Raw genomic sequence first — 26652 nt, 5'->3', positions numbered from 1 at the left:
TAGGGGAGGGTAATAGAAGGAGGCAGAGACTTGGGAGAATTTTCCCCTTTGAAGGTGCTTGTGAAAGATGGGCAGATGACCTTCTACCTGACCAGTAGATTGCAGAGAGGTGTGGCCACTAAAGTACCACACTAAAGTACTAAAGTATGTAAGATCTTGGTGATTACAACCCTCCATTCACTTATGGACTTTGTGTGTTGGTTCACCTTATAAGAACTGAGACACTGACCAAACCCAACAGAAAGAGAAGGACCTTTGAATGGGCCCAGTGTTAAACATCACCTATCAGACAGAACCACTTACTGTTGCATTTGGAGACACTAATCACATTGGATTTTCCCATAATCTCCACACCTATATTTGACCTTAAAGAGACAAATACAGAAATTAATTTGCAGTGACCTCAACTCAGGCAAAGTTCTAGAATCCAGATTGGCCGGTTCTTCTGTTAGTTCTCAGGGATAAAATCCATTTCCTTGTCTAGAATTTCAGCCCACTTAGTAAATTTCCATTTATTTGCTTCCACAAGGCAATGTATGGAGATATAGACTGTATTAACACACACATAGATAGTTCTCATTATTTTTATTTTTATTCAATCCATGTTTTGAGGTTCATCCCCAAATGAATTCCTATGTCCCTTCTTGCAGAGTCCCTAAGTTAATGTGCTTGGAATGCATTCCCTGAAGGTTAAATTGCCATTTTCCCCCTTGATAATGTGAAATAATAATTATTTACCTTACAAAGAGGCTCTTTTCTTGCTGGCTAAGGTAGGAAACATCCTTGTTCTTTGAGTTCATGTAGGTGAGGGCAGCACAGGGAATATCTGGAGGCTTCACACAGTAGAAAGCTTCTTGGTCCTGGGCATCCAGATATTGGCACAGTTCGACACTTGAGTTTAGAACCAGGGCACAGTCAGTGTGGACCTGAGAGGCACCACTGGCAAACTGGCCTGTGAAGATGATTCTATCATACCCCTGTTTCCTTGCTCTCCAGAGAGCTGACACCCCTTCACTGGGGTGCATGAGAAGAACAGAGAGGGAGACCCGGCCCTCCCAGGACAGAGTGAAGCTGATGAGGTAGGTGCCATTGTTGAAGTCTGTCACCTTTCCAGAAGCGCCTGCCTTCAGGGCTGGGGAGGACATCCTGGCCCTCAAGAAGTCCCCACCATATTCCTTCCTGCGTCCCAGATGGTCCCTAGCCTCCAACAGCACATCCAGGGTGTCTCCCATGCAGTACATGTCTTGATGGTTGAGGATGGTGGCTGCGCTATGTGTGGCGCTGGTGGTGTTGTTGAAGTGGGCGAAGGGTCTGGGAGGGATCTGTTGGTCTAGTTTCTCCAGGACCTCTCTGACTCTCAGCTCTGTCTCTTTTGGTGAAACCGGTGGGTTCAGAGGCACTGTAGGGCATGCAGATTTCAAGACCAAGTTCCAGCGACCGAAGGACACAGGTGACTTGAATACAGCCCATATCTTGATGGCCAAGAAAGAGAATAGAGAACAGAGAAAAAGTTGCTATTTAATACAACACATTTTGGCAAGTTAACCAACTTTTGTGTTTTACATGTGAGAGGTATGGACTCATGTGGCACTGAGATTTCATGGCCAAATATGTCTCATACACAGGCAGCTTTGTTTAGAAACTGTCGGGATTACTCTGGTTTCTAAAGACTCATTTTGGAAAACCCATTTAACCCCACATAACCCTCGCCAGGATCTTCTTCAAAATTGGCAGTGATATGGGGATGGAGAGATTGTTGAGCCTAAATTCAATTCCCAGTGGCTAGCAACTTTACGGGTAGCTCTAATTCCAAGAGATCTGACGCCATCTTCTGGCCTCTATGGCTACTGCACTCATACAACTGTGATTCTGTTTTACCAGGCACTTCGAACGGTTGTTGTGAGGACTTATGGAAGAACACGGTGTGCTGGATAATTTTATGTTGACTTGACACAAGCTACAGTGTCAGAGAAGAGGGAGCCTCAATTGAGAAAACACTCCCATTAGGCCAGACTGTAGCCTGTATGGTATGTTCTTAATTAGTGATTTATGGAGGAGGGCTCAGCCCATTGTGCCATCTCCTAGGCTGGTGGTCCTGGGTTCTATAAGAAAGCAGGCTGAACAAGCCATGAGGAGAATCCAGTAAGCAGCACTTCTCCATGACCTCTGCATCAGCTCCTGCCTCCAGCTTCCTGCCTTGTTTGAGTTTCTGTCCTGATTTCCTACAGTGATGGTCTATGGTGTGGAAGTGTAAGAAGAATACACCCTTTCCTCCCCAAGTTGCTTTTGGTCACGGCGTTTTGGCATAGCAATGGAAACCCTAAGTAGGACACGTGGTATATTTGACAAGCACTGGACACATGGCAGATGCTTATTGGGACCGTCTCTATTATTTAAAAAGATATTTAAAAGATAACAAACTGTGAATAAGCATATGTAAAAAAGAAACAAAACAGCTCTCGAAGAGCAGTGAAAACTGAAGCCTGGCATCTGCAAGCTTGAGCTCAGCTTGAGCTGCACAGCAAGAGAAGAGCCAATCTATGCTACAGGATGAAGCCACGTATCAAAAACCAAAAATGAAACCCTGCAAACAAACAAACAAAAAAGGCAACTAGCCACCACCAACAAAACCCCCACTCCAAAGCAGAGAAGCAACCAGGGGAACAGAGAGAACAAACCGCAGCAACAATAAAGGCAGCAGCAGCAACAAAATTAAACTAAAGCCTTAAAAGCTTTGAGGTTCGGAAACAGCACATAAACATTTGAATAGATGTTTAGACAGCCTGGTGCTGGAGGAGAGCAATGGCTCTCACTCCCAGTTATCCACACTTTTTAAAAGGTAGGTCCACTTCAGTACATAAAAAGGAATGCATTCTCTCCTACATAGGCTTCCTTATTAAAGCAGGTGCAAACGAGAGCTGTATTCGCATACAAGCCGCCACTCAGGATGGCGCCTGTGTGGAAGCACACGCGTCAGTTGCTGCCTTGTGAAGCTTTCCATCCCTCATGACTTCCTCCTATCTGCACGAAGTACCCTCTGCCCTGGGTCCCAGCTTATACAAGAAGGCTTGGGCCCTCTCCTCACACATTGCTGTGTTCAACAATTGTCAGCTACGCCAGCTCACTAATGCTGCCTGGCAAGCCACTAGGCAAACCCCCATCTCCATTGCAATCAGTAGGTCTTTGGAACTTACACTTTCCTAGATAACACAAGATCAAGAGAAAAAGAAAAAAAAAAGTAACAACAACAACAATAACAAACGACATCAATTCCTACCTTCAGGGGGTTCCTGAAAATTGTAAAAGAGACCCAGAAGATCACTATAAACAGCAGCACCCACAGTGACTTACGACTGGTCATCGTTTTCATGATTCGAACCCTACGAGATAATCACGGAAGCTTATCATAAAAAGAAACAGAAAGGAAATCACCCGAAGGTGTGGCACACTCATGGCCTCTGTTTATCTGTTCCTTGGTTAAGCTATTCCGAAGGTGATGTCTTGGCCTGTCTAGCTGCCCCTGCTTTCCCCCAGCTGCTGTCATTCTATTAGTTACCTGGATCCTACCATCAGCCAAGGCACCAAGAACCCTAAGTAGGCAGGACACTCACATCCTGGTGAGTTCTCTGGACTGTGCCTCTTTTATGGACCCTCTTTTCCCTCTCCTGAACCATAAAGAGCAGACAAAAACACTTCACAAATATTGGCTCTAAGAACCACGTGGAATTCTAGAGTAGCTGATCCACCAACCTTCATATAATCCTTTTCTTATATTTCCAGTTTTCCTGATGCCTCTCAGCCTTAAAAAGAATCACATTAAAACTCATATCTGTTAGTTTCTTGTAAAAAAAAATCGAAGTTTTGGGCAGTTTCTCCCTCCGTTTATAAGGACACTTATCTTTGATCTGAAGCTCTGAGCTCTTGTTTTTGCTTTTGTTTTTGCCAGATTACCTGGGTGGGAACACTGCTCAGAGCACAGTTGTTAGATGTCAGCCCGGGAGTTATTATGGGCTGAGAAATGAAAATATTTTGCTTGGACACTACTCTTATAAAACTTCCTGCCTTTCACTCTTTGCCTAGACACACCCTCTGCCCTGGATTCCCAGTTTCTATGCCAAGGATTTAGCACCCAGAAACAAATATTGCCCTCTTAGCCCCTGCACCAAAACACTTCACAGGATACAAGCTGCTTTTTGGTGGGATTCATGCCCTTCACCCTAAGCAGGAATCTGGTTGACGAACTACAATGGCCCAATCAAGCAAAGTACTTGTCACAGCACATGGGATAACTGCAGTTGGCTGATATATCAGAGGTTTAAGTCTGACAAGCAGACAGTGAATACTCCCATGGGGAACTGGGAACTGAACTTATGGGTTTCTGTCTGAGCATCATGGTGAAGACCCAGAGACCAAGGTTAAAATGCACATTATCCTGTGAATGGTACACACTCTATAAAATAGGAATTAAAGGGGAACCACCTTGAATATAATAGAGAAAAAATAGTACTAGTGATTACACCTCAGACCAAGAGGTTGACAGAATCACAGGTTTGAATCCACCTGGGATTTGTGTTCTTGTTCTGATAAAGTCCCAGGAAGAACAGTGCCTCAGACACATGCGGAAGGCCCACAGGAAATAGCAGTTGGTCCCATGGGGCCCTTTTCATACATCTTGCTTACATGGCCCTTTATAAGAGCTTATGTGCATTTGAACAGGTCACCAACTTCCCCATCCTCTTGTTTTTCACAGAGCTTCATGTAGCCCTGGCTAGCCTCAGTCTCTTTCCTAGTCTATTCTATGCTGCTTTCATAGTCTAGTCTAAAAAGGAAAGAAAGAAAACAAAAACAACCCCAACAACAAAACAAAAACACAAAACACAACAAACTGGACTCTTTCCAAAAGAAAATCCAGACTTTTCAGCCAGTTAGTCATGGTCTAGCGAATGATCTGTGATGGTATTTTGGTTCCATACAACAGCTTTGGACAAACTGTTTTAACTCACGTACCTGGCTCTGGATGGCTCATTTGGGATCTAAATAGTCTATAAGGAGGGAAAACATTAGCAATGGGTTTGGTTTAGCTGCTCCTTGGGAGGCAGGTAGTAGCAGCTGCCTTCTCTGAGTCACACAGATTTATACGTTTAATGGATTTTAGTCATGTAGACATTGGTAGTGTGAACTGATATCTTTTTATGAGACAGGCATACAAGGTCTTCCTGGCACCATGAACTGAGAGTATTGAGAGAGTTTAAATCATTTACCAAGGTCATCCAGTGAGGTCAAAACCAGGGTGAATCCCAAGTTCCTGTTTTCATGGTGTCTGACATTATCTATGCTACCAGAAACTGCTTACTTACTGCCACTACTACTTAAAAGTATTTATCTCTGCATCCTTATGGCTGTATCTTGCCCTAGCCCCTCCTGTTTTCAGTCTCCTCCCTTCTGATTCCTATCAGCCATGAGGAAGCTCCTGTGCCTTCATGTTCTGCCTTACACCATGGCCAGACACATGGATCCAAGTGAACATGACCCAATGGGTTAAAAGAAACCTTTCCTCCTTTAAGTTGTTTGTGTCGGACGTTTTGTCATAGCGGCAACAACCAAAATAACTAATCCAGAACTTCCAGGGAGAAGAATGTTAGCTCTCTTCCAGAATCTTCTCAAGCAGATTTTCAAACGTACGAAGCTCAAAATTACATGAAGCCAGCAGCTACATATATTTTATACACAAGTCATTGTGTTTGTTTGTGATGGCAATACGAGGATGAGAAATGAGGCAGGAAGTCTAGTGCCTTTTATTTGAACCCACTGAACTTAGGAAGTTTCCATACGAACAGCACACGCCTTGTGGTTTCTCTCACTCTGGAAAGGTCTCTTAACCTTCTAAGCGGGTTGACAGAACTTCTTGTTCTCAAGGATTCTGCCCCTCGGGAGGCAAGCATGAGCACCTAGATGCTGCAGTTAATTATCTCCGTCTGGCCTAGGAAGCCAATAACTGATACAATGAGACTGAAATGTAATTCAAAGCTGCAAGCATAACGCTGGGCAGAATCTAAACGGCTACTAATCTACTAGTAAACTAAAACTAACTAATCTAATCCTGTGCTCTCAAAAACCTACTATAACCTAGGCACTTACCAACCTGGTCATTCTTGGGCAGTTTCCCTCCATTAACTCCCTCTGTCAACAGTTCGCTTCCATCTCTCAGACCCGGCTCCTCCTCCTCTCGCGGAAGCCCCGCCTTCCACTTCCTGTCATTTTGCCCAGCTGATTGGCTAGACAATTATTATTGACAACTGCTACATTCACTCACGGCATTCCTCCACACCCAGCCATCTGTTCAATTTTGCATCAAACTTTATCAGCAGGTTCGCCTGGCTAGGACATGCATCCCCAAGATAGAAAAGGAGAAGTTGAATTTTAGAATTTCTAACAAGTCTCACCCTTGGGGAGTGACTGGAGCTCCTCTGCCACTAAGGGCCTTTTAAAGTTATGTAATTATAAAGTAAGTGCCCGCTTCTTTTCTTGAAGAAAAATGTGGAGTAATGTAGAATCACTGGGATGCAGATGTTGACGATACACATCCCATTTTGGAACATAGAAAGAGACACAGTTTAAAGTGCAGCGTTTCTCCATAGGACTTATTACTGCGCTGGGGGTGATCTTGCTTGTTTCTCAATGTGGCCTCTGAATCTCTCCTCTTGTGCAAGCTATTGCTGCTGTCCTTCAAAGAACAGTGAAAGGATGTTTCTTTTCCTGTTTAGGTGGCTGCTTGTGGTAGATTAGAAATGAAGATTTGGACCAGCTGCAGAAGAAATTCACGTCTGATTGCCTAGGCAGCTCTGGCTGGTGCAGACAATAGAGGCCAGTGGGTTAGTTTTCTCCAGTCTAGCCTGGGCCTGGGCTCCTGGGGCCTGGGACTTGTGTTATGTGTAATTGAGCAAATAATGTCTTGGAAAGTACTGGTGATGGGTTATTGTGTAACTGCCTTTTAGAAGGCTGGGAGCAGCCAGGTCCATATTTACGAGCTGTAGACTTTACCTCAAAGAAATATTTTCTGCTTGTCATTTGTTCCAGAAAGATCTTTATCTTAGACAAGAACTAAGGGCTTGGAGGGTATTCCGGTTTCATACTGTTGCTATGATAAAAGACTCTGACAGAAGCACTGTGAGATAGGGAGGGTGTTGTTTCCTCTCACATTTGTAGTTTAAGTCAGTCACTGAGGGATGTCAACGCAGGAACTAAAGGCATAGTCCCAGAGGCAGGAACCACTGAGGACCACAGCTTGCTAGGTCACTCTCTGGTTCCTTTTGTCCCTTCTTAGGTAGCTTTCATCATCATCATCATCATTACTTTTTAAAGTTCTTTTTCTCTCCCTCATCCCACTGTGCCTTCTCCTCTGCCCCTAAGGGGAGACCTTACCCCTGCAAACCTGCCCCAGCAATTCAAGTCTCATCAGGACTGTGTCCTTCCTCTTTCACAGTGTCCTGGCAAGGCAGCCACACCAGAGTGAAGTGATTGAAAGGCATGCAAGTGAGACCATGTCAGAGACAGCCCCCGCCCCTTTTCTGGGGGACCTACATGGAGGCACCTACATCCCCACCTACCTAGGGACGGTGGCCCCCACAGTAGGGGGGCAATATCAGTGAATAAGAGTTCCCCCATAGGTATGCTTATAATCTGATCTGGCCAATTCCTCATTGGGGGTTTTTCTCTAAGATGACTTTAAGCTGTTCTGAGTTGACAAAGCTAAGTCGGAAGAAGGCCCTAGGTTTTGGAGGTAGGATCCTGGGAAACACTTTGGTGGAGTGTAGGAGGTGAGGAAGATTGTCACATTTTCTTCTTGTCGAAGGATAAACTCTATCCAAGGAGACGCAGTCAGGGCTCTGAGTCTTCAAGTGTAATACGCAATAGAGCTATGGAATTATTTCTTGCTTTATAATATCTTTTTGATACCACTGGACTGATAGTTGCGGAGTCTTAGTAACAATTATAACTCTAAACAAACAAAACAAAACAAAACAAAACAAAAAAAAAGAAAACAGACAGACAAAAAGCGTGGCACAGTGACACACACTTTAACTCCAGCTTTGGCTGGCACATCTCTGTAGGAGGCACAGAAGTCATGGCGCTCACAGGTGTGCCCTAGGGAACCTAGAATGTTAAGCACACAGGTTCTTCCTTTAAGGGATGGAATGAACAGAAAGCTGGAAAGGACATTTTTTTTTTTTTCTGGCCTGATGACCTTTGCGCTATCTTTGTGCCCAGAGATTTTCTGGTTTTGAAACTCAATGGCTCTCTTCTAAGCTATAGCATCACCTTTTAGAAAGTGCTTTAGAACGATCTAAAGGTGTGAGTGAAACAGAGAAAACCTTATGGCAAAGTAGTCTCCACTCCAAACATTATATGTAGATAAGGAATTGAAGACTTTGGTACATTGAGGGCAAGCACAATAACTGTGAACTTTAAGTCCAGCCCAGTTCTTGTATAAATTACCACAGGTCCCCACACTAACGACCCATCACTAGGAAACCCATGTCCATTTAAAGCATAATTGTTTGGTTTAGGAAGGGATCTGATGAAGACTACCCTTCAGAAATGAGCTTGTTAGGAGAGAGAGCCTTGTTGCCATGAAGCCGTGGGAGTAGGAGGCGGGGTGGGGGTGGGGGGAACAATCAGAAGAAAGGAGCATCCTATCAGAGACAGCACGAAAGGGTCTCCAAGGGGGCCAGAGGGTTCTTTTCAATTCCTAGAGAAGATAGTTGGTGTGATGGTGGTTCAGGAAGTAACGGCACCTGTCACCAAGGCCTCCACCGTAGTTCAACACCCAGGACTCATAGTGATGGAAAAAGAGAACCAACTTCTGAAAGTTGCTCTCTGACCTCTACACATGCACTGTTTACATGTGTACACAGGGGAGCATGCGCGCGTGCACACACACACACACACACACACACACACACACACACACACACACAGAGACAATGTAATAACAAGTAAAAATGAAACCTGGAGAAGGGCGTTGTTAAGAGAGGTAGCTGAAAATAAAAACGGGATAAACAGGCACTATTCTGTACAAAGTGCACCAATTTCAAACTCAAAATGAAACTCAAAATGACACATTAATATGGGGGTGGGGCAAATAACAGGCCCAGGCCCAGATAAGTCATGGGCATGGGTATTTTTCTAACAGAAAACTAATAATCACTATTCTTATATGGCAAAGTCCGTACATAGTAAGAAAAATAGGCTGGGCATGGAGGTGCACACCTTTAATCCCAGCACTTGGGAGGCAGAGACAGATTGATCTCTGTGAGTTTGTGGTTCATCTAGCCTATAAATCAAGTTCCAAGACAGTCAAGGCTACACAGAGAAATCCTTTTTAAAAAATCACAGGAAGGAAAACAACATTCAAACTATTGAAAATCTAAGCCTAAGAGAAAACTCCCAAAGAGAACCGGAGAAGAAGGTCAAATTAGCTGAATTATGGCAGACTGCTAGGAACAAGTACAAAAATCTCTAAAAGGCTTAGAAAAAAACCTATGGAGTCCAGAGCCTTAGTAATATGACTTTTAATAATGGAGTAGAAATATTTTTGTTTTTAAGATAAGCAAAGACATAATTCTTCACCAGGGGCTCTTTATCCTGAAGAAATATCAAACCAGCAGCCAAGTTAATTATGTACCAATAAATATGATTTTGAAATTAATATAAGTGAAGTAGAATTGATTTTCCTATACTTTCAATTCCTCTTTAAAAAAAAATCAATGAAGTCATTTTTAGTTTTTAGTTAGAAAATTCCCAAGTCTATGGCATATTTGGTCTGTTATTTGCCCCACCCCCACTCCATACCAATGTGCCAGTTTGTCCTCTGCCTTTCTACAATATTTCTTTTTCTTTTCTTTTCTTTCTTTCTTTTTTTGGTTGAAATTGGTGCATTTTGTACAGAGTAGGACAGGTGCTGCCCAATGTAACCAGTGAGTACTAAAGTCAAATGGTAACAACCAGGAAGAATGCAATGGGGAAGCCAGAAAGACTATCTGGTAATCCTTACCTTGTATAGTATAGGAAGCAGTATATTATTTAAGTGTTCATCAACTAAACACTGTACTTCTCTCCTGCCATGTGATGTTCTCTGCTGCACTGGGGACCCTGACAATAAGGAAGTCCTCACCAGGTGCATCCTCTGGAGTCAAGATCCTCCCCAGAATTACCCACGAGGTGTTTGTATTTCTGGTTTACATTAGTTCTGTGTGTCGTTCAATAGATTCATACCTTAGCAGGATTCCTCAGCAGCGTCAGAGTTCATGGTCAGGTCCCACTAACGCACTCCAGTGACAGTGAAGTCAAACGGCATTGTTGTATTTAAACACCCATTTCAGGGCAGTGCCCTAGAAGCTCATGCTGTGGTTCCATGTCAGCTCCTCACCTGATGGACTGTCACATACAGGTCAGGTCTTTTCATCTGTTAAGATATTAACGGATCAACTGTGAGTCACACGTTCATTCAAAAGAAAAACAGGAAGAAAACCAAAACCAGAGAAAAACAAAACACACAGACTTTGACCCGATTACACTGCAATAGTTCCAGGCCGTGCCTGAGGTCATTGTTTGCAGGTGGACAGTGACAATGTTACACTTTGCTCTTTCAGAGGAATTGGTGTCTCCCTTAGGGATAAGAGTAGAACTGATCTGAACAGAAGCTGCCGCCAGTGTCTACCAGTTGCTGCAGGTGCATATGCAAAGTGTAATGTGTTCTTTACGCCTGAAGGCACCTGGTATTTCTGTGCCTGTGGTCTGCATGACTGTTGGCGGACTTATGCTGGCTCTTTAGAGCTCTCTCTTGGTTAGCTGACAAGGTTCAGGTGTATCCATTGTTCACTATGCCTGTGCCCATCTGCTTTCTTTGCCCTTTATAAGCAAAGGAGGCTGCAGCTGGCACACGCTGAGCATGGATGAGACGGATAACCTTAGTGGGTCTTTTATCTCTTCTGATAGACTTCAGGTTACCTTTCCAATGTGGCAGCTTGTGTCCAGCTGAACTCTTGAGTTTGGGACCAGTTATATCAGCAACACTCCCGGGCATAGATTTACAAGGATGAAGTCTTCCTGGTCAAGGGAAACCTGTGCAATGATCAGATTTGCAGCCTTCAAGTACAGAATAGGATTGTTCTGGAGACAGACTTCCTCTCTCTCTCTCTCTGCCTGAGCCCCCTTCCTTTCCTGTCTGCATTGTCCTCTCCCCTCTCTGCCCTCCCTTTCCTTCCTGCCTCCTCTTTCCTACCTCCCCTGCTTGCACCCCCACCCCTCCCCACCTTCCCTGCCTTCCTAGCTTGTCTCTTTTCCCTCCTGCCTTCTCTCACAGATTTTGCCCTCTTTTCTTTCTTTTATTCAATGGTAAGGATTAAACACAGAGCTTTGCACATGCTGGGCAAGTAGTCTGTTGTTCGCTTTGATACAAGGTCATGCTAAGTTGTTCAAGCGGTCCTTGAACTCACTTTCTACATAGGCCAGGCTCATTTTGACTTTGTGGTCCTCTTATATGGTGTAGAACTGCACCATGAAGCCTAGCTCTGATTCTCTTGGACTATGGTAGAAACCAGTCTTTGACTATAGCTGAAGCAGAGACTTAAAATAAAAAGTGACACCAGTTATTTGTGTCTTCAGGAAGGTAACTTCCCGACTAAATTCTTATCTTTGATCAGCCATCCATGAGCAAGCAAAGTACTTGACTTTTGTAGACCAAGTGATAATTATCTCCAACCAAGGAAACCTGAAGCCTGTGCTTGGGCATATTCATGAATTCTAGCTTGCAAGACTAGTGTCATGTCCCTAAAGGGATTATGAAGTGTGGTTTCTGCAGATTAATTTAAGATGGTCATCTAGATTATAGACTTATAACAAAACTTTCTGTACAATTCTGTATCCTAAAGGGAAAGTTTTGCTTGACAAGAAATTTTTCTAAATATTATGCACCAAGATTTCTACAGTAAGAAAGGAAATTCAGGGACTGGAGAGATGGTTCAGTGGTTAAGAGCACTGGTTGGTCTTCCAGAGGACCCAAGTTGAATTCCCACATGATAGCTAACAGCCAGCTATAACTCCAGCCCAGGAGACCTGATAGCCTCTTTTGGCCTTCATGGGCAGGGCACTCATTTAGTGTACAGACATACAGGCAAAACACCCATATACATAAAATAAAAATTCAATGAAGGAAGGAAGGAAGGAAGGAAAGAAGAAAGGAAGAAATTCAAGTAATTTGGAGAAATAAACCAGACAAAAGTAAGCTAAAGAGAAGATTACGTTAATTTAAGTACAACCAGCCTTTGACATCCATTGGAGCTCTCACTGTGCATTCAACTAACCAATGATCAAAAGATTTGAAACAAACTGGGCAGTGGAGGTACGCATTTTTAATCCAAGCACTTGGGAGGCAGAGGCAGGTGAATCTTTGTGAATTCAAGGACAGCCTGATCTATAGAGGGAGTTCCAGGACAACCCAAGCTGTTGCACAGAGAAACTCTGTCTCAAAATAACAACAACAACAACAACAACAACAACAACAACAACAACAACAAAAAGTTCTGAAGCAGAAATTTTATCTGTACCAAACATGCACAGACATTTTATGCTCTAAATAATGCAGTAGAACAACTGTACTATTATTTTCCTGTTGCTGTGACAGAGTACATGACCCAAAGCAACTCATGAAAGGAAGTTTGCTTTAGTTAGGGTTTTGGAGGACTAAGAGGATATAGAAAGGAGGAACGGCAGCATACCACAGGCATAGTGGCAGCAGCAGAAATCTGAGAGGAAAGTCTTCAATCCCAAGCGTATAGCCGAGAGAGCTCAAAGTCAGCCCCCAGTGACATACCTCTTCTAGCAAGGCTGTACCTTCTCAACCTCCTCAATTAGTGCCACCAACTTGGGACCAAGTGTTAAAATATCCGAGCCTATGGGGAACTCTCATTCAAACCACCACAGCACTAATTTTCCTCAGTTACTCCTTAGCTGGACTACTAAACATTGCTTTTTTAAAAGAGGAGCAAACACTTGTGGACCAGATGGAGGCAGGAAAAAAAAAAAAGCCTTTCTCTGGAAGCAGGAGCCAGAGACAGACTGAGAAGCCTCAAGCATCTGAACTTAGACATGAGGTCTAAGAAAGTCAAGTCCTCAGGAAAAGGTTCAGAGACTAAGGAGATTATTTTCCATGTTGAGAATGGAGGAAGACACAGTGACACAGTGCTTCTGGATCCTGTTGAAGTTTGTTTCTCTTAGCATACAAATAATTTTTTCAATGACGATTTCAGTTTTGAATTTCATCTTAGGGAGAGATAAGAATAAGATAGACTTAGAGAAAGAAGAGACTGAGAAGCAAGATGCTAAATTAAAGGCTATAGAACAGATATTGGAGGAATCTTTGAATCAAAATAGGGACACTTCAGAGGAATACAATCTGGAACTTACAATAACACCAAAAGAGGTAGTTCCAGATGCATCTAAATGCACATGCTTAAAAAAATAAATTAGGAAAAAAAGTGATCTTGATGAATCCTAAAATTAGTGAGTCAAAGAAGCAAGGGCATCTTTATGTTAACATATTTTTGACTTGTAAAATGAAAAAAAAATAGAATTTTATAGTGGAGGAACTCAACATATCTTATGCCTAATGGATCAAGTTTAATGCCATCAGTATTAAGACATGTCCTGTTTCAAGCATGCTGAGTTGAGAAGGGCACACTGCTTCTGTGATATTCTTGAGAAAATAATCACCTCAATGTACTCAGGGAGATCTGAGGTAGAATAAATTTGATAGGCATTCTACAAAACAGCCGACAGCATCTTTCAAAATGTATGAACAGTCACTAATACGCTTCACTCTTAATTTTTTTATTATATCTAATTTTGGGGAGGGGGGAAAAGGAATTGCCATGCTGTTCCTATGTTGGCCAGAGAACAACTTACAGGAGTAGATTCTCTCCTGCCTCTATGTGGGTCTTGGGTATCAAACTCAGGTCATCAGGATTAGTGCAAGCACCTTTACCCACTGCACCATCTGATGGGACATCTTCCAAAATGTATGATCATGAAAAGTAATCATGACAAGTGACTGTCAGAATAAAAAAGAGGAAGGAAAGATGACAACTAGTAATAAATTCAATATACAATCAAAGATTGGAATTGGGGACAGAAAAGGGACACTAGTGAAAAAGCTTATGAAATAAAAATGAAGTTTATAGTTTGGTTGATAGCCACTAATAAATCAACATTATTTTCTTTACTTGAACTTTGTTGCTTGAATATGTGTTACTGCTCTCTGAAACTGTATGAGGGTATGTGAGAACTCTGTGTACTAACTCTGCAACTTGTCTGTAATTCTAAAATCACTGCAATTGTTTGGATGATGATTGTCCCTCAAGGCACATTTGTTAAAGATTTGGTCCCCAAGATGGTATGACAATTAATTCATGAAGCCCCAGGGATGTAGAATCTTGGATCATTATTGTCATTCAAGAAATCTAAATTTAAAAGGATATATTGGTCAGGAGAAATGGTTCATGGTTAAAGTGTTTGTCAGAAAGTATGAAAACCAGTGTTGAAATTCTCCAACCCCATGTGAATGCTGGGTGTATGTGGTGGCACATCTGTAATTTCAGGCTCAGAAGGCAGACTGCAGGGAATCGCTAGAGCAAGCTGGCTAGCCAGACCATGCATACTGGTGAGCTCATTGAGAGACCTTGCCTCAATGAGTAAGTTGGAAGAGCAATTGACATCAGTCTTGGCCCTTGAATGTATGCCCACACACAAATGCACTTACATGCATGCAATTAAAAAAAATGAAGAAAAAAAATGAAAATATTTCCTGGGGCTTATGGTTTCAGTCCAAGGTTGGCTGGGTCTATTGATTTTGGAGTAAGAATGAGGCCAGGCATCATAGAGGCAAGATGGACCAATAGGGGAAGTTGCTTACTTCATGGTAGCCAGGAAACAGAGAAAAAGACAGAAGAGCTCAGGGGTAAGCTACACCTTTAAAACTATGTCTCAATTACCTACTTGTTCTAACTAGGCCCTTCTTCCTCATTCTTCACACTGTCTAATAAGGTCATTCATCAGTGGATCAGTGGATGAATCCACAGACAGAGGGAGAGCTCTTGTGATCCAGTCGTCTTGGAGGTTGGCCTGATGCTATATATTTTGATGTTAATTACTGACTCACAAGACCTAGTTGTTGCACTGAACCTTGCCTCTCTGATTAGCTGAATAAAAGGCCTACACCTGGGCAAGGCAGAAAGACGGGGCAGAGCAAAAGTTCCAGGGCTTTGGGCAGAGAGAATCTTGAGAGAGAAACAGATAGGATGGAGGAGGGAGGAGGAGGAGAATCACCATGGGATAGGAAAGAGCCACCTGGGCCCAGAGGAAGAACGCTGAAGTCCCACATGAAAGAAATGGCCCAAATGAACAACCTTAGCAAGTAGTTTGGGATTGTGGATGGGAGGGAAATCAAATAGAAATTATTAGGAGCAGATGGCACGGGATTGAGGCTGGGATATAAATGAAGATAGCTTAGAAGGTAATATCTGCCTTGCACCATGTGAAAATAGGCTATTCTAAAATATATCAGGTATCTGTGCCTTTATTGATTGTAATATAAGCCTAATAATAAACATTTATTAGGCCACATTTCTAAACTAATACCAACATTTCTAAATTAATACCAACACAGTCACGTTCCCAAATACCACCATCTGGTAGAAAGCATTTTGTTGTTGTTAATTGTTTCGAGACAGGGTTTCTCTGTGTAGTCCTGGCTGTCCTGGAACTCACTCTGTAGACCAGGCTGGCCTTTCACTCAGATTCTCCTGCCTCTGCCTCCCACATACTGGGATTAAAGGCACGTATCAACCACCCAGCTTGACAGCAAGCACTTAATATTTGAGTTTTGTATTCAAATCCTAACAGGCCTTGTAGGTCTGTAGGTCATGGGATGAAAACCCTTTAAGGAAAATGTCAGAGCCCAGTTTCTTCTTGTTTCTTTGATGACCATAAAGTAAGTGATTCATTATTTCACAGCCTCCCTATCTATCTGTGTCCCCACCAGAGGCAAAAAGCAGTGGGTTTCCTGACCATCTGCTATAATCTCCTAACTATTAGCCCAAACAAATCTTTTATTTTATGAGCTAATTATCTCAGATACTTTGTAATTGTGATAGAAAACCGATTAACACAGTCACATTGAATGTTAACATGTGTTATAAAATCTTATAAAAAAAAACAGCTCTCCACAAGGTGATCCAAGGTTTCATGTTATCTACCAAATAGCCACAAACATCCCAACATTTCCACACACACTGGTGCTGCCATCTGCATCACTTCAAATTGCCAACTATACATGGATGTGATCCCATGAGTCTATACATGGATGTGATCTCATAAGTCTACACATGAATGTGATCCCATGAGTCTACACATAGATGTACTCCCATGAGTCTATACATGGATGTGATCCCATGAGTCTATACATGGATGTGATCCCATGAATCTATACATGGATGTGATCCCATGAGTCTACACATAGATGTACTCTCATGAGTCTATACATGGATGTGATCCCATGAGTCTGTACATGGATGTGATCCCATGAATCTATACATGGATATCATCCCATGAGTCTAAGCTTTTCATTGTTTCATCCATATTCTTTTTCCATTGATAGGTCTCATACAACTTGGTTTTATTTCATTATTTTAAAAGCATGGCACTTTCTTTTCAATGTTGTGACCTCACAAATGCTAGGCAAGCACTCTACCATTCAGCTATATCGTCGGCCTTATACAAAGAAAATGTAGCCCAGACTGGTCTCAAACTCATAACACTGCCAAGGCTGCCTTTCAACTCCTGATCTTCCTGTCTCTACCTCCCAAGTGCTGGGATTGCTGGCATATACCACAACACCTGGCTCTGGATATCTTATCTTCTACAAAGTTTTTTTTTAAATAAAAAGAGCTGTATTTTTCTTTTTTAAATTCATGTGCATGTATCTGTAACTTCAGTGCTGGCAGTTATGGGTGGGAGACAAGAGGATTTTTGGAGTTTACTGGCCATCCAGTGTAGCTGAAATGACAAACTATGTTCCATGAGAAACTGTCTCAAAAAAAAAAAAAAAGGCGAGGTGAAGCATGATAGAAGACAAATACTGTGAACTTGGGGCTTCCAAATAGCATGTACAAGTACACAAGTACATGTACCTGAACACAATCCAACACACACACACACACACACACACACACACACACACACACACAGAGAGAGAGAGAGAGAGAGAGAGAGAGAGAGAGAGAGAGAGAGAGAAGGAGAATCCCTAATAATGTCCTCATTAGAGCATCGATTGCTACCTTGCCACAAAAAAAGGTGGACAAAATTCACATTATCATTCATTACCACCTAGAGGCATTTTGGTGGCACCAGTCCCTATCAGAAACCCATGAAAGTAGAAAAGAAGCCCACTAGTGCAAATGAAAGAGCCACATCTAAGCTTTATTCTCTTATTACCGTCCACAAGGACACTGCTGTTGTTTTGTTTGAGATGGTACTTCATTGTATGGGACACTCTCACGCATTCTGGAATGTCCACCCTTCTTTGCCTCTTGTCCTAAGAGCCTGTAGGAAGCCACTGTCATCATCACAGGTTTTCAGATCTCATCTAGATGAGGGATGATGAGAAAACAGCCTTTCATAAAACTGGTGGAGGGGTGGAAGTGTCACTTGAGGTAATTATGGGTATAAGAGCACAGGGATGATGGAAGATAGCAGAGCAAAACAGATGGTCTGAGCACTAAAGAATCCTTTCAGATCCATAAACTCGCCACCAACGGCACAAGCTATAGCTTGGGATTTGTGCTATTCCCTTTCAGAGACATGACCATAAAAATAGTAGACGGTCTAAAGCTGTGTATAATGTGTGTGTGTGTGTGTGTGTGTGTGTGTGTGTGTGTGTGTGTGTGTGTGTGTGTGTTGGGGGAGGGTTAATAGAACCTCTGAGGATACAATCACTGTGTAAGAAGGGGGGAAGGGTAATAGACTATACAAAGCAGAATCAAGTCTTGAGCATCATTACAGAGTGATAAAAGGCAGAAACAGAAAATGTAAAGCAGAAACAGGTGTTCAGAGGAAAAAACTAGAAGAGTCTTAATCTGAATGTCAATTAGGGAGCTAGAAGTTCAGATTAAAGAGCTCGTCAAGAACCCCAGGGGAGCAGAGTTGAAAGAATATGAAAGGTCAGCTAAAAGGTATGAAGCAGAGGAATAAAAACATCAGTATCTACCTAATTTACACCTTAAAAAGATTTATTTATGTTTTATGTGTATGGATGATTGCCTGTGTGTGTATGTCCTATGAATCCTGGGTGTGTATGTCCTGAGAGTGCTGTGTGTGTGTGTCCTGTGAGTGCTGCGTGTGTGTGTCCTGTGAGTGCTGCGTGTGTGTATGTCCTGTGAGTGCTGCATGTGTGTATATGTCCTGAGAGTGCTGTATGTGTGTATGTCCTGTGAGTGCTGCATGTGTGTATGTCCTGTGAATGCTGTGTGTGTGTATGTTCTGTGAGTGCTGTGTGTGTGTGTATGTCCTGTGAGTGCTGTGTGTGTGTGTCCTGTGAGTGCTGTGTGTATGTATGTCCTGTGAGTGCTGTGTGTGTGTGTGTGTGTGTCCTGTGAGTTCTGTGTGTGTATATGTCCTATGAGTGCTGTGTGTGTGTATATCCTGTGAGTGTTGTGTGTGTGTATGTTCTGTGAGTGCTGTGTGTGTGTGTGTGTGTGTATGTCCTGTGAGAGCTGTGTGTGTGTGTATGTCCTGTGAGTGCTCTGTGTGTGTGTGTCCTGTGAGTGCTGTGTGTATGTCCTGTGAGAGCTTTGTGTGTGTGTATGTCCTGTGAGTGCTGTGTGTGTGTATGTCCTGTGAGTGCTGTGTGTGTGTATGTCCTGTGAGTGCTGTGCCCTTGGAAGCAAGAAGGGAGGATTGGCTCTCCTGGACCTGGGGTTACTGACTACAATGAATCACCATGTGAGTGCTGGGAATTGAACCCAGGTCCTCTTTAAGAGCTTTTAATAGCTGAGCCATCTCTCCAGCCCTCAATATCTATATTTAATGGGACCCCCAGCAAAGGAATGGGAAAAATACCTCAAAGAAACAAAGGGAGCAATTCATTATTTTCAAGTACACATGAAGATGAAAAGCAGCTCAAATAGCACACCGAGTCACAAAGGAAATCTAGACAATTTGAAAATTCCTCATTTAAATGTAAATAAGGATGAGAATGTAGCATATTTGACAGTGAATCATGATGAAAGCACTTTATAGTGAGCCTTGTACTTGCCACCAAATTATATCAGGAAGGAAATAAATATATTTAAATGCTGTTACTAAGTAGCGATGAGAAAAAGACTAAATGGTTCTAACTTTGGCAGCACATATACTAAAATAGGAATGAGACAGAAGATCTGCATAGTCTCAGTTCAGTGCCAGAAAAAAGACTAAATAAACCAGTTACCCAAGTCAAGGGCAGAAAGCACCATAGTGAACATGATAAGACCGGGCATGAGGAGGCTGTGAAAAGAAGCAGATGTTAGGACCAGATAAAATAAGGAGAAGCCATAGAAGTAGTCAGTAGAATACAAGCTGATGCTTAGAGAGAAATGGAAAAAAAGGTGAGAAGTTTCCAACTCAAAATAAAAATTAAATAATTATACAAATAACTGGGGGTGTAAAAAAGTGTCTACCACATATAACATGGGAAGGTTTTTCTTTTAATCATAAGAGAAAATTGGAATAACTTATGTCAACAATTCGCCATGGAAGATATAGTTTTTTTGAGGCATGTCATTACAAAATTGATTGGAGGGAAAAATAAAAAGGACCAAATTAAAACAACAACAACTATTTGTGCGTGGCGAGTTCCTCCTGTCGGGCAGTCATGAAATAGGAGAGTAAGTGCCTCCTGCAGTGGTGAAACCTCGGCACCACTTCAGCCTGGTGATCAACTTTGGCACTGGGGAGGGAGAGTATAAAGATGGGGGAGCTAAAGGGAAATGGGGGGGGGAGGCCTTTCACCTTGGGGCTATTAAGTCTCTTTTCATAACATATGAAGGCTTTTTAATCTCATTTTTAATTTGTATTTTTTATACATATATTATTATTTTTCTTTATTTTCCTTACAGATTCTCTCTCTCTCTCTCTCTCTCTCTCTCTCTCTCTCTCTCTCTCTCTCTCTCTTATGGCTTCCAGTTTGGTGGGGTTTTTTTTGGGATTCCTGAATGTGCAGATGAGTGGGTCGCTGTCTGTATCCGTTTCTGGTGCCTTTTCTTGGCCTCTTTTCTTCTGTTTGTTTCTTTTGTCCTATTCCAATGTGTTAGTTTCTTTGTCATATTATATTATATTATATTATATTATATCATATCATATCATATCATATTATATTATTATCTCTTAGAAGACTGTTGGCTTTCTAAAGGGGGTGGATCCAAATGGGAGGGGATGTGGGGAGGAACAGGGAGGGCTACAGAAGGAAATTGTGGTCAGAATATACTGTGAGAAAAAATTCAATAAAAAAAAGAATTGCACCAGGATGAACACAATCCCATGTGAACTTACATAAGACAACAAACCTTTTGACCAGCAATGTCAATGCAAATGTTAAGATAGCTATAAACCATGTTTAAGGCCTAAGTTCCTACAACCTTCCAGGATGCATTACTGCTTTCCCAGTTTCAAAGCTGCAATTTTACTGGGAATCATTCTCTGCCCCCCCCCCCATACATTTGGTTTACAGTGAAACTGTGCAGCTCTTACTACTTACTGTATCCATAATCATTACCAGGGAACCACCTTATGATCTCATGGAGCAAAAATCAAGGCAGGGCTGGGGAGTGGGGAGCAGAGAGCGGCCCCTTAAAGCTCTTTGAGCGACGGTGATTTCCCCAGCAACCAAAATCATACAGGTGGCTGCTGTTAAGACATTTAAGCAGTCGCTCTCCTGAGAAGGCCACCCTCACACCCAGGTGCACACTAGCCTCTTAAATACAGCCCCTGTTTATAATCATGCCGAAGTCTGCGTTAAACTCTTCCTAAAGAGTTATTTTCTTTTTAGTTATGCGCACTGTGTGCAGGTGCCCTCAGAGGAGAAGGGGCTTAGGAGCCCTGTAAAGCTGGAGTTCCAGGTGGTGGTTGTGAGCCACCTGTCCTGGGTGCTAGTGAGCAACCTGTCCTGGGTGCTAGTGATCATGTTAGGTTCTTCTGTAAAAGCAGTACGTTCCTTCCACTCTGGAGCAGTCTCTCCAGCCCCTGAACGGCCTTTCTCAATACTCCCCAACTGACTGGTCCTGGAGGTCTTCTCTGCAGTAGCGCCAAGAATCCCGTCTTCCCTGGGTAGAGGTTTCTGAAGAGACCTCCTCAGCCATCTGTCTCTCCAGCTCCTGCTCCTGGTGCCTTTGACAAGCACCAGAGGATTAAGTTACAGCTTGTTTGCTGCATGATAGGATGTGACGCAAATGGCTCCTTCCTCCTCTGGTGTTTTCTCTTCAAATACAGTCTAATGACAGGAAGAGCACTGGGCCTATCTCTCTGAGGAACAGTCTGCGTAAAATGACTGACCCGTGCTTTTTTAAAGGAAGCCAAACCTACATGGCGCTCCTCCTGCCGCAAAAGCTCTGCCCCACCACACTCACTCTGCAGTGATGGATCCAAACCGCTTGAAACTATGACACAACCCCCTTTCCCCTCAAGATGTTTCTGTCAGGCGATGAGAACACATTTCAAAGGGACTCCCATTAGCCTTTTCTTTGTTGGCTGCACTGAAGTTAAACATTTACCTGGCTGGAGGCTCTCGTGAGCAGCGGAGTGTGAATTCCAGAGCCACTGCCACCTGCTTGAGACCTTTTTCCTTTCGCAGCCATAACCCTGCAATTTTCTAGGACTCTACCCCAGAAGTCCCGTCTGCAGGGATAGGACTTGTGCTAAATTCCTTGTGCGAGCCCAGCGCCTCCTGGTTTTACCTTGTCAGACTAATTCTAAATAAGACATCACCAGAACCGCTTTATGTATCTCTCTGATAGAGAGGTGGAGGAGGGCTTCCTAGCAACCGGTTACGATGCAACCCACCAAAACGATGGGTGTGGCTTGTACTGTCACTCTCCCCAGCAGTGGCCACACTCAGATCTGTCGTATTTTCCCCTACTCTCCTTCAGGAGGCAGGAACTGCCACTTGGGTGGTCTTTCTCTCAACCGTGAAGCCTCCATTAAAATCTCTTTAATAACATTTTCAACTTGGCTTCACTGTACCCCCTTAGTCAGAGATTCCTTTTAGTGTTGAAGCTGTGAGTTCTAATCTAGGGGAGCTCCTCGGTGCGTGGCAGGGTGGAGCTGGGTTTCAGTTCCCTGGCAGCTGTCAACGGTGCCTAAAGTTCTCACTCATTTAAAGGAAATCAGGGCTTTGTGCTTTCTTTTCTCTTTCTTTTCTTTCTTTCTTTCTTTCTTTCCTTCTTTCTTTCTTTCTTGTTTTTTCATTTAGCCATTTCTATTTCTTTAATGTCTACCACTCTATTTAAGGCTGTTTAATTCTCCTTGAGTGACTTTTGGCATTGTATATTATTTTTCAGAAAATCATCTTTTCTACTCCTTTGGTTAAACTTTGCTCCCTCTCTCCTTCCTACACATCCTCTGTCTGTGCGTTCCATGCCCTCATCTTTCTCTTTCTCAATCAGTCTTAAAGAGACTTATGTTTCACTTGTCTTCAATGGACCTAATTTCAGCTTTGTCAACCCCCTGCTACATGTACAAGCACATTTGGTCTTTGTCCCTGGTTCCCGACGCAGTGTTCCTAAAGCTAAGGCATGGGTGTCACTTGTTCATAAGAAGCCATGTTTGTCACATTTAAGTTTATACTGAGAGACTGACCTAGTATGGGGCCTCAACACTGCCAAAGATATGATTAGAAAACAACACTCTGTCACATTCCAGAGAGGGGAAAGAAAACAAACATTAAGTGCTAAAATCTCTAACAGTGAAGCACAGGAGCCCACGGCCCACTAATGCCTTTGTGTTCTGGAAAGATTAAATAGAGTCACGGCAGGTGTAGGCGACCCTCCTCCTCCACCCATCATCCTGTGTGTCACTGCATTTGTCTGCTCATCTTTGCATCGTTTACGATAAACTGATAATCATAACTAGGACGCTTACCTGAGAGCCGAGAGTTTTCCCGTGACATCATCACACTAGGCAAAACACAGCTCTCACTTCAAAGGAAACAGGAGGCAGTTTATGCTTGAGCCAACTGGGGGTGACGATGACCAAGGGACACAGACTCAGGTAGTCCTGAATAATGTGTTCCAATGTGGGAAAGGTTTCATAAAAACTTGTATAGCTACCAAACGAGAACAAGCCATGAGCCAAAGTATTTTCAAACACCTCAGTGGAATGCTGGGTAGGAGGGTAGGAGCAAACAGTGAAACACTTCTTTTGCACTCTCAGATGAAATCCGATGAGAAATTCTTAGTTTTGGTTGATGGAAGCGAGTGGTGCGTTCCAGAGAATTTTTAATCTGATTATCAGAAGGTCACTGAGCGGACATAGTGGGCAAGGGAGCAAGCTAATCTAAGATAATCTTGCTCTGCATCTTCAGCATTCCAATTGGCCAGCATGGAATTCTAATCAGTCATCAGCCTGGTAGAGTATTTACACATACCAGAGACTTTTTTCTCTTCCTCTGGAAACTTCACTTCACACAAACATGAAGAGAACGGAGTGTGGCTGGCTCAGTGTTCGGCAGGTACCAGGTCAGACACATTGGATGGCCTTGTGCGTTTGCAACTGTGGTGAAAAGTATTGGCAATCTGTGACCAAGGTTTCGGTGGAGTGTCTATGCTGATCGCCAGAGTCACAGTTCGTTGGCACTTTTGTATACCCACTTAGTACTAGTGACCTTTAGGGCTTTTGAGTGAATGACATATATTTGGTATCATAAGAAAACCTGCACTCTGTCCCACTCCGGCTTTCTGAAAAAATTCTTTCTGACTGGTTGGGACTGTCTCTATCATGTGTCCTTTCCCCGCCTGCCACCCTTTCTCCTTTCTTGCACTTTTGACATGGAGTCCAATGTGTGATGGATATTTTGCCTGCATGTGTCTTAGTCTGTGTGTCATGTGCATGCGGTCTCTGGGGAAGCCAGAAGAGGATGTCTAAACCTCTGAGAACGGAGTTAAAGATGACTGTGAGCTGCCACGTGGCTGCTGCGAGTCCAACCTGTGTCCTCTGGAAGAGCAGCCAGTGCTCTTAACCACCTGGCCACCTCTTCAGGATCTATTTAATTAATTAAAAAAATTTTTTTTAGTATTTCATACATGAGTACTATATATCACCCTATCACTTCCTTTCCCCGCTCCAACTCCTCCCATTTATGACCTCTTATTTAATTATTGTTTTCACACACACTCATTATATTCCCACATACTACCCTTACATACACACACACTCACACACATTCACACATGTACACACTCATACACACACATGCACATGTACTTACTCATACGACTCACACATACTACACATCCACTAACTCAAACACACTACACTCACACTCACATGCACACTCACACACAAGCGTGCATTCACATACACTCAAATACTATACTCACACACTACATACACACACATTCCCCCTTTCTCTTTCTCGCATAAACACTTTCTCTTCTCTTCTCTTCTCTTCTCTCTCTCTCTCTCTCTCTCTCTCTCTCTCTCTCTCTCTCTCTCTCTCTCTCTCTCTCACACACACACACACACACACACCAGCCTGTTGAATCTACTTAGTGTTGCTCCTATGTCTATGTGTTGGCCTGGATAACCCATCCAGGGCTCTTCCCCTAGAGAAGACCTATTCTTTCTCTCTCTACAGCCATTAATTGATCACCAGCAGCTCTTCATTTAGGGGAATGGCCTTGGGAGATATTCCCCATCGACACTGCTGTGTAACTAGCCTTGTTTAGGTGACTGTAGTTTTGAGATGAAGTCATTCTGTACATTATCTTCACACTGAAAAGAGGAAGCAAAGAGTATACGGCAAAAGAATTGACTTGCTGGCAGCAAACAAGGATGGGAATGAAGGAAGGGCAAGAACTGCTCCATGTTGGAGACTGTAGGTGTGATGGTGCTTTCACACCTTTGTGCTCTAGAGTGCCTGGCCGATAAAAAGTGCCTGTTCAGATCGTCACCTTCTGTTGATGGTGCCAACCCAAGCCCAGAGGTGCCAATCAACCACTTTTCAGCCAAAGCCTGAAATTAAGATGGTTATATAAAACGTGAATTTTTTAAAAGACAGAATTTCACTTTTGTAGTCCAGGATGTCCAGGAACTTGTTCTGTGGCCCAGGCTTGACTCTAACACACGAGAATCCCCCTGCCTCAGGCTCTGAGTGTTGAGATTATAGGTTTGACCCACCATTCTTGGATCTGAATTTTTAATGCTCTTGAAAGCCTTAAGTAAACATAAGATAGCAGGGAAGCACAAATGCTGCCGGAGACCTCCTGACTAGACGTCTCCTAGTGTCTTAGTCACTGCTCTATTGCTCCAAAGAGACACCATGACCCAGGAAACTCTTGCAAAAATAAAGCACTTACACTGGGGCTTGTGTATACTTTCAGAGGTTTAGTCCATTATCATCATAGTGGGGAGCGTGGTGGGGAGCGTGGTGGGGAGTGGTGGGGAGCATGGTGGGGAGCGTGGTGGGGAGCGTGGTGGGGAGTGGTGGGGAGCATGGTGGGGAGCGTGGTGGGGAGCGTGGTGGGGAGTGGTGGGGAGTGGTGGGGCGTGGTGGGGAGTGGTGGGGAGTGGTGGGGCGTGGTGGGGAGTGGTGGGGAGTGGTGGGGAGTGGAGTGGTGGGGAGCGTGGTGGGGAGCGTGGTGGGGAGCGTGGTGGGGAGTGGTGGGGAGTGGTGGGGAGTGGTGGGGAGTGGTGGGGCGTGGTGGGGCGTGGTGGGGCGTGGTGGGGAGTGGAGTGGTGGGGAGCGTGGTGGGGAGCGTGGTGGGGAGTGGTGGGGAGTGGTGGGGCGTGGTGGGGCGTGGTGGGGAGTGGAGTGGTGGGGAGCGTGGTGGGGAGCGTGGTGGGGAGCGTGGTGGGGAGCGTGGTGGGGAGTGGTGGGGAGTGGTGGGGAGTGGAGTGGTGGGGAGCGTGGTGGGGAGCGTGGTGGGGAGTGGTGGGGAGTGGTGGGGAGTGGTGGGGAGCGGTGGGGAGCGTGGTGGGGAGTGGTGGGGAGCGGTGGGGAGCGTGGTGGGGAGTGGTGGGGAGCGTGGTGGGGCGTGGTGGGGAGTGGTGGGGAGCGTGGTGGGGAGCGTGGTGGGGAGTGGTGGGGAGTGGTGGGGAGCGGTGGGGAGCGTGGTGGGGAGTGGTGGGGAGCGGTGGGGAGCGTGGTGGGGAGTGGTGGGGAGCGTGGTGGGGCGTGGTGGGGCGTGGTGGGGAGCGTGGTGGGGAGCGTGGTGGGGAGTGGTGGGGAGCGTGGTGGGGAGCGGTGGGGAGCGTGGTGGGGAGCGGTGGGGAGTGGTGGGGAGCGTGGTGGGGAGCGTGGTGGGGAGCGTGGTGGGGAGCGGTGGGGAGCGTGGTGGGGAGCGTGGT

General features: G+C 44.0%; 2 protein-coding genes across 15 annotated transcripts in view; both read right to left on the bottom strand.

Annotated features, from left to right (window-relative positions):
* The window catches only part of NXPE4 (neurexophilin and PC-esterase domain family member 4), a 212515-nt gene that overhangs the window by 4757 nt on the left and 181106 nt on the right, over nt 1-26652 (bottom strand). For 8 of the 14 annotated variants that reach the window (XM_084783632.1, XM_084783631.1, XM_084783634.1 and 5 more), the window contains 5 exons: nt 11011-11124; nt 10276-10465; nt 3278-3380; nt 739-1472; nt 304-365 (listed from right to left, as the gene is read on the bottom strand). In XM_084783632.1, coding sequence (XP_084639758.1) covers nt 304-365; nt 739-1472; nt 3278-3370 — 889 coding nt within the window. In that variant the 5' untranslated portion in view covers nt 3371-3380; nt 10276-10465; nt 11011-11124. Of the gene's footprint in view, nt 1-303; nt 366-738; nt 1473-3277; nt 3381-3750; nt 4383-6138; nt 6546-10275; nt 10466-11010; nt 11125-23226; nt 23383-26652 lie in introns of those variants that run through there. The other 6 variants (XM_084783624.1, XM_084783628.1, XM_084783625.1 and 3 more) reach the window with 6 other exon arrangements.
* The window catches only part of LOC311598529 (NXPE family member 1-like), a 124323-nt gene that overhangs the window by 45127 nt on the left and 52544 nt on the right, over nt 1-26652 (bottom strand). The gene's annotated exons all lie outside the window — the stretch shown is intronic.

Source organism: Acomys minous (assembly GCF_964271855.1).
Source record: "Acomys minous genome assembly, chromosome: 5".
NCBI classification, from domain to species: Eukaryota; Metazoa; Chordata; class Mammalia; order Rodentia; family Muridae; genus Acomys; species Acomys minous.
Note: the sequence above shows the minus strand (reverse complement) of the source record. Positions and strands in the feature narration are given on the sequence as shown.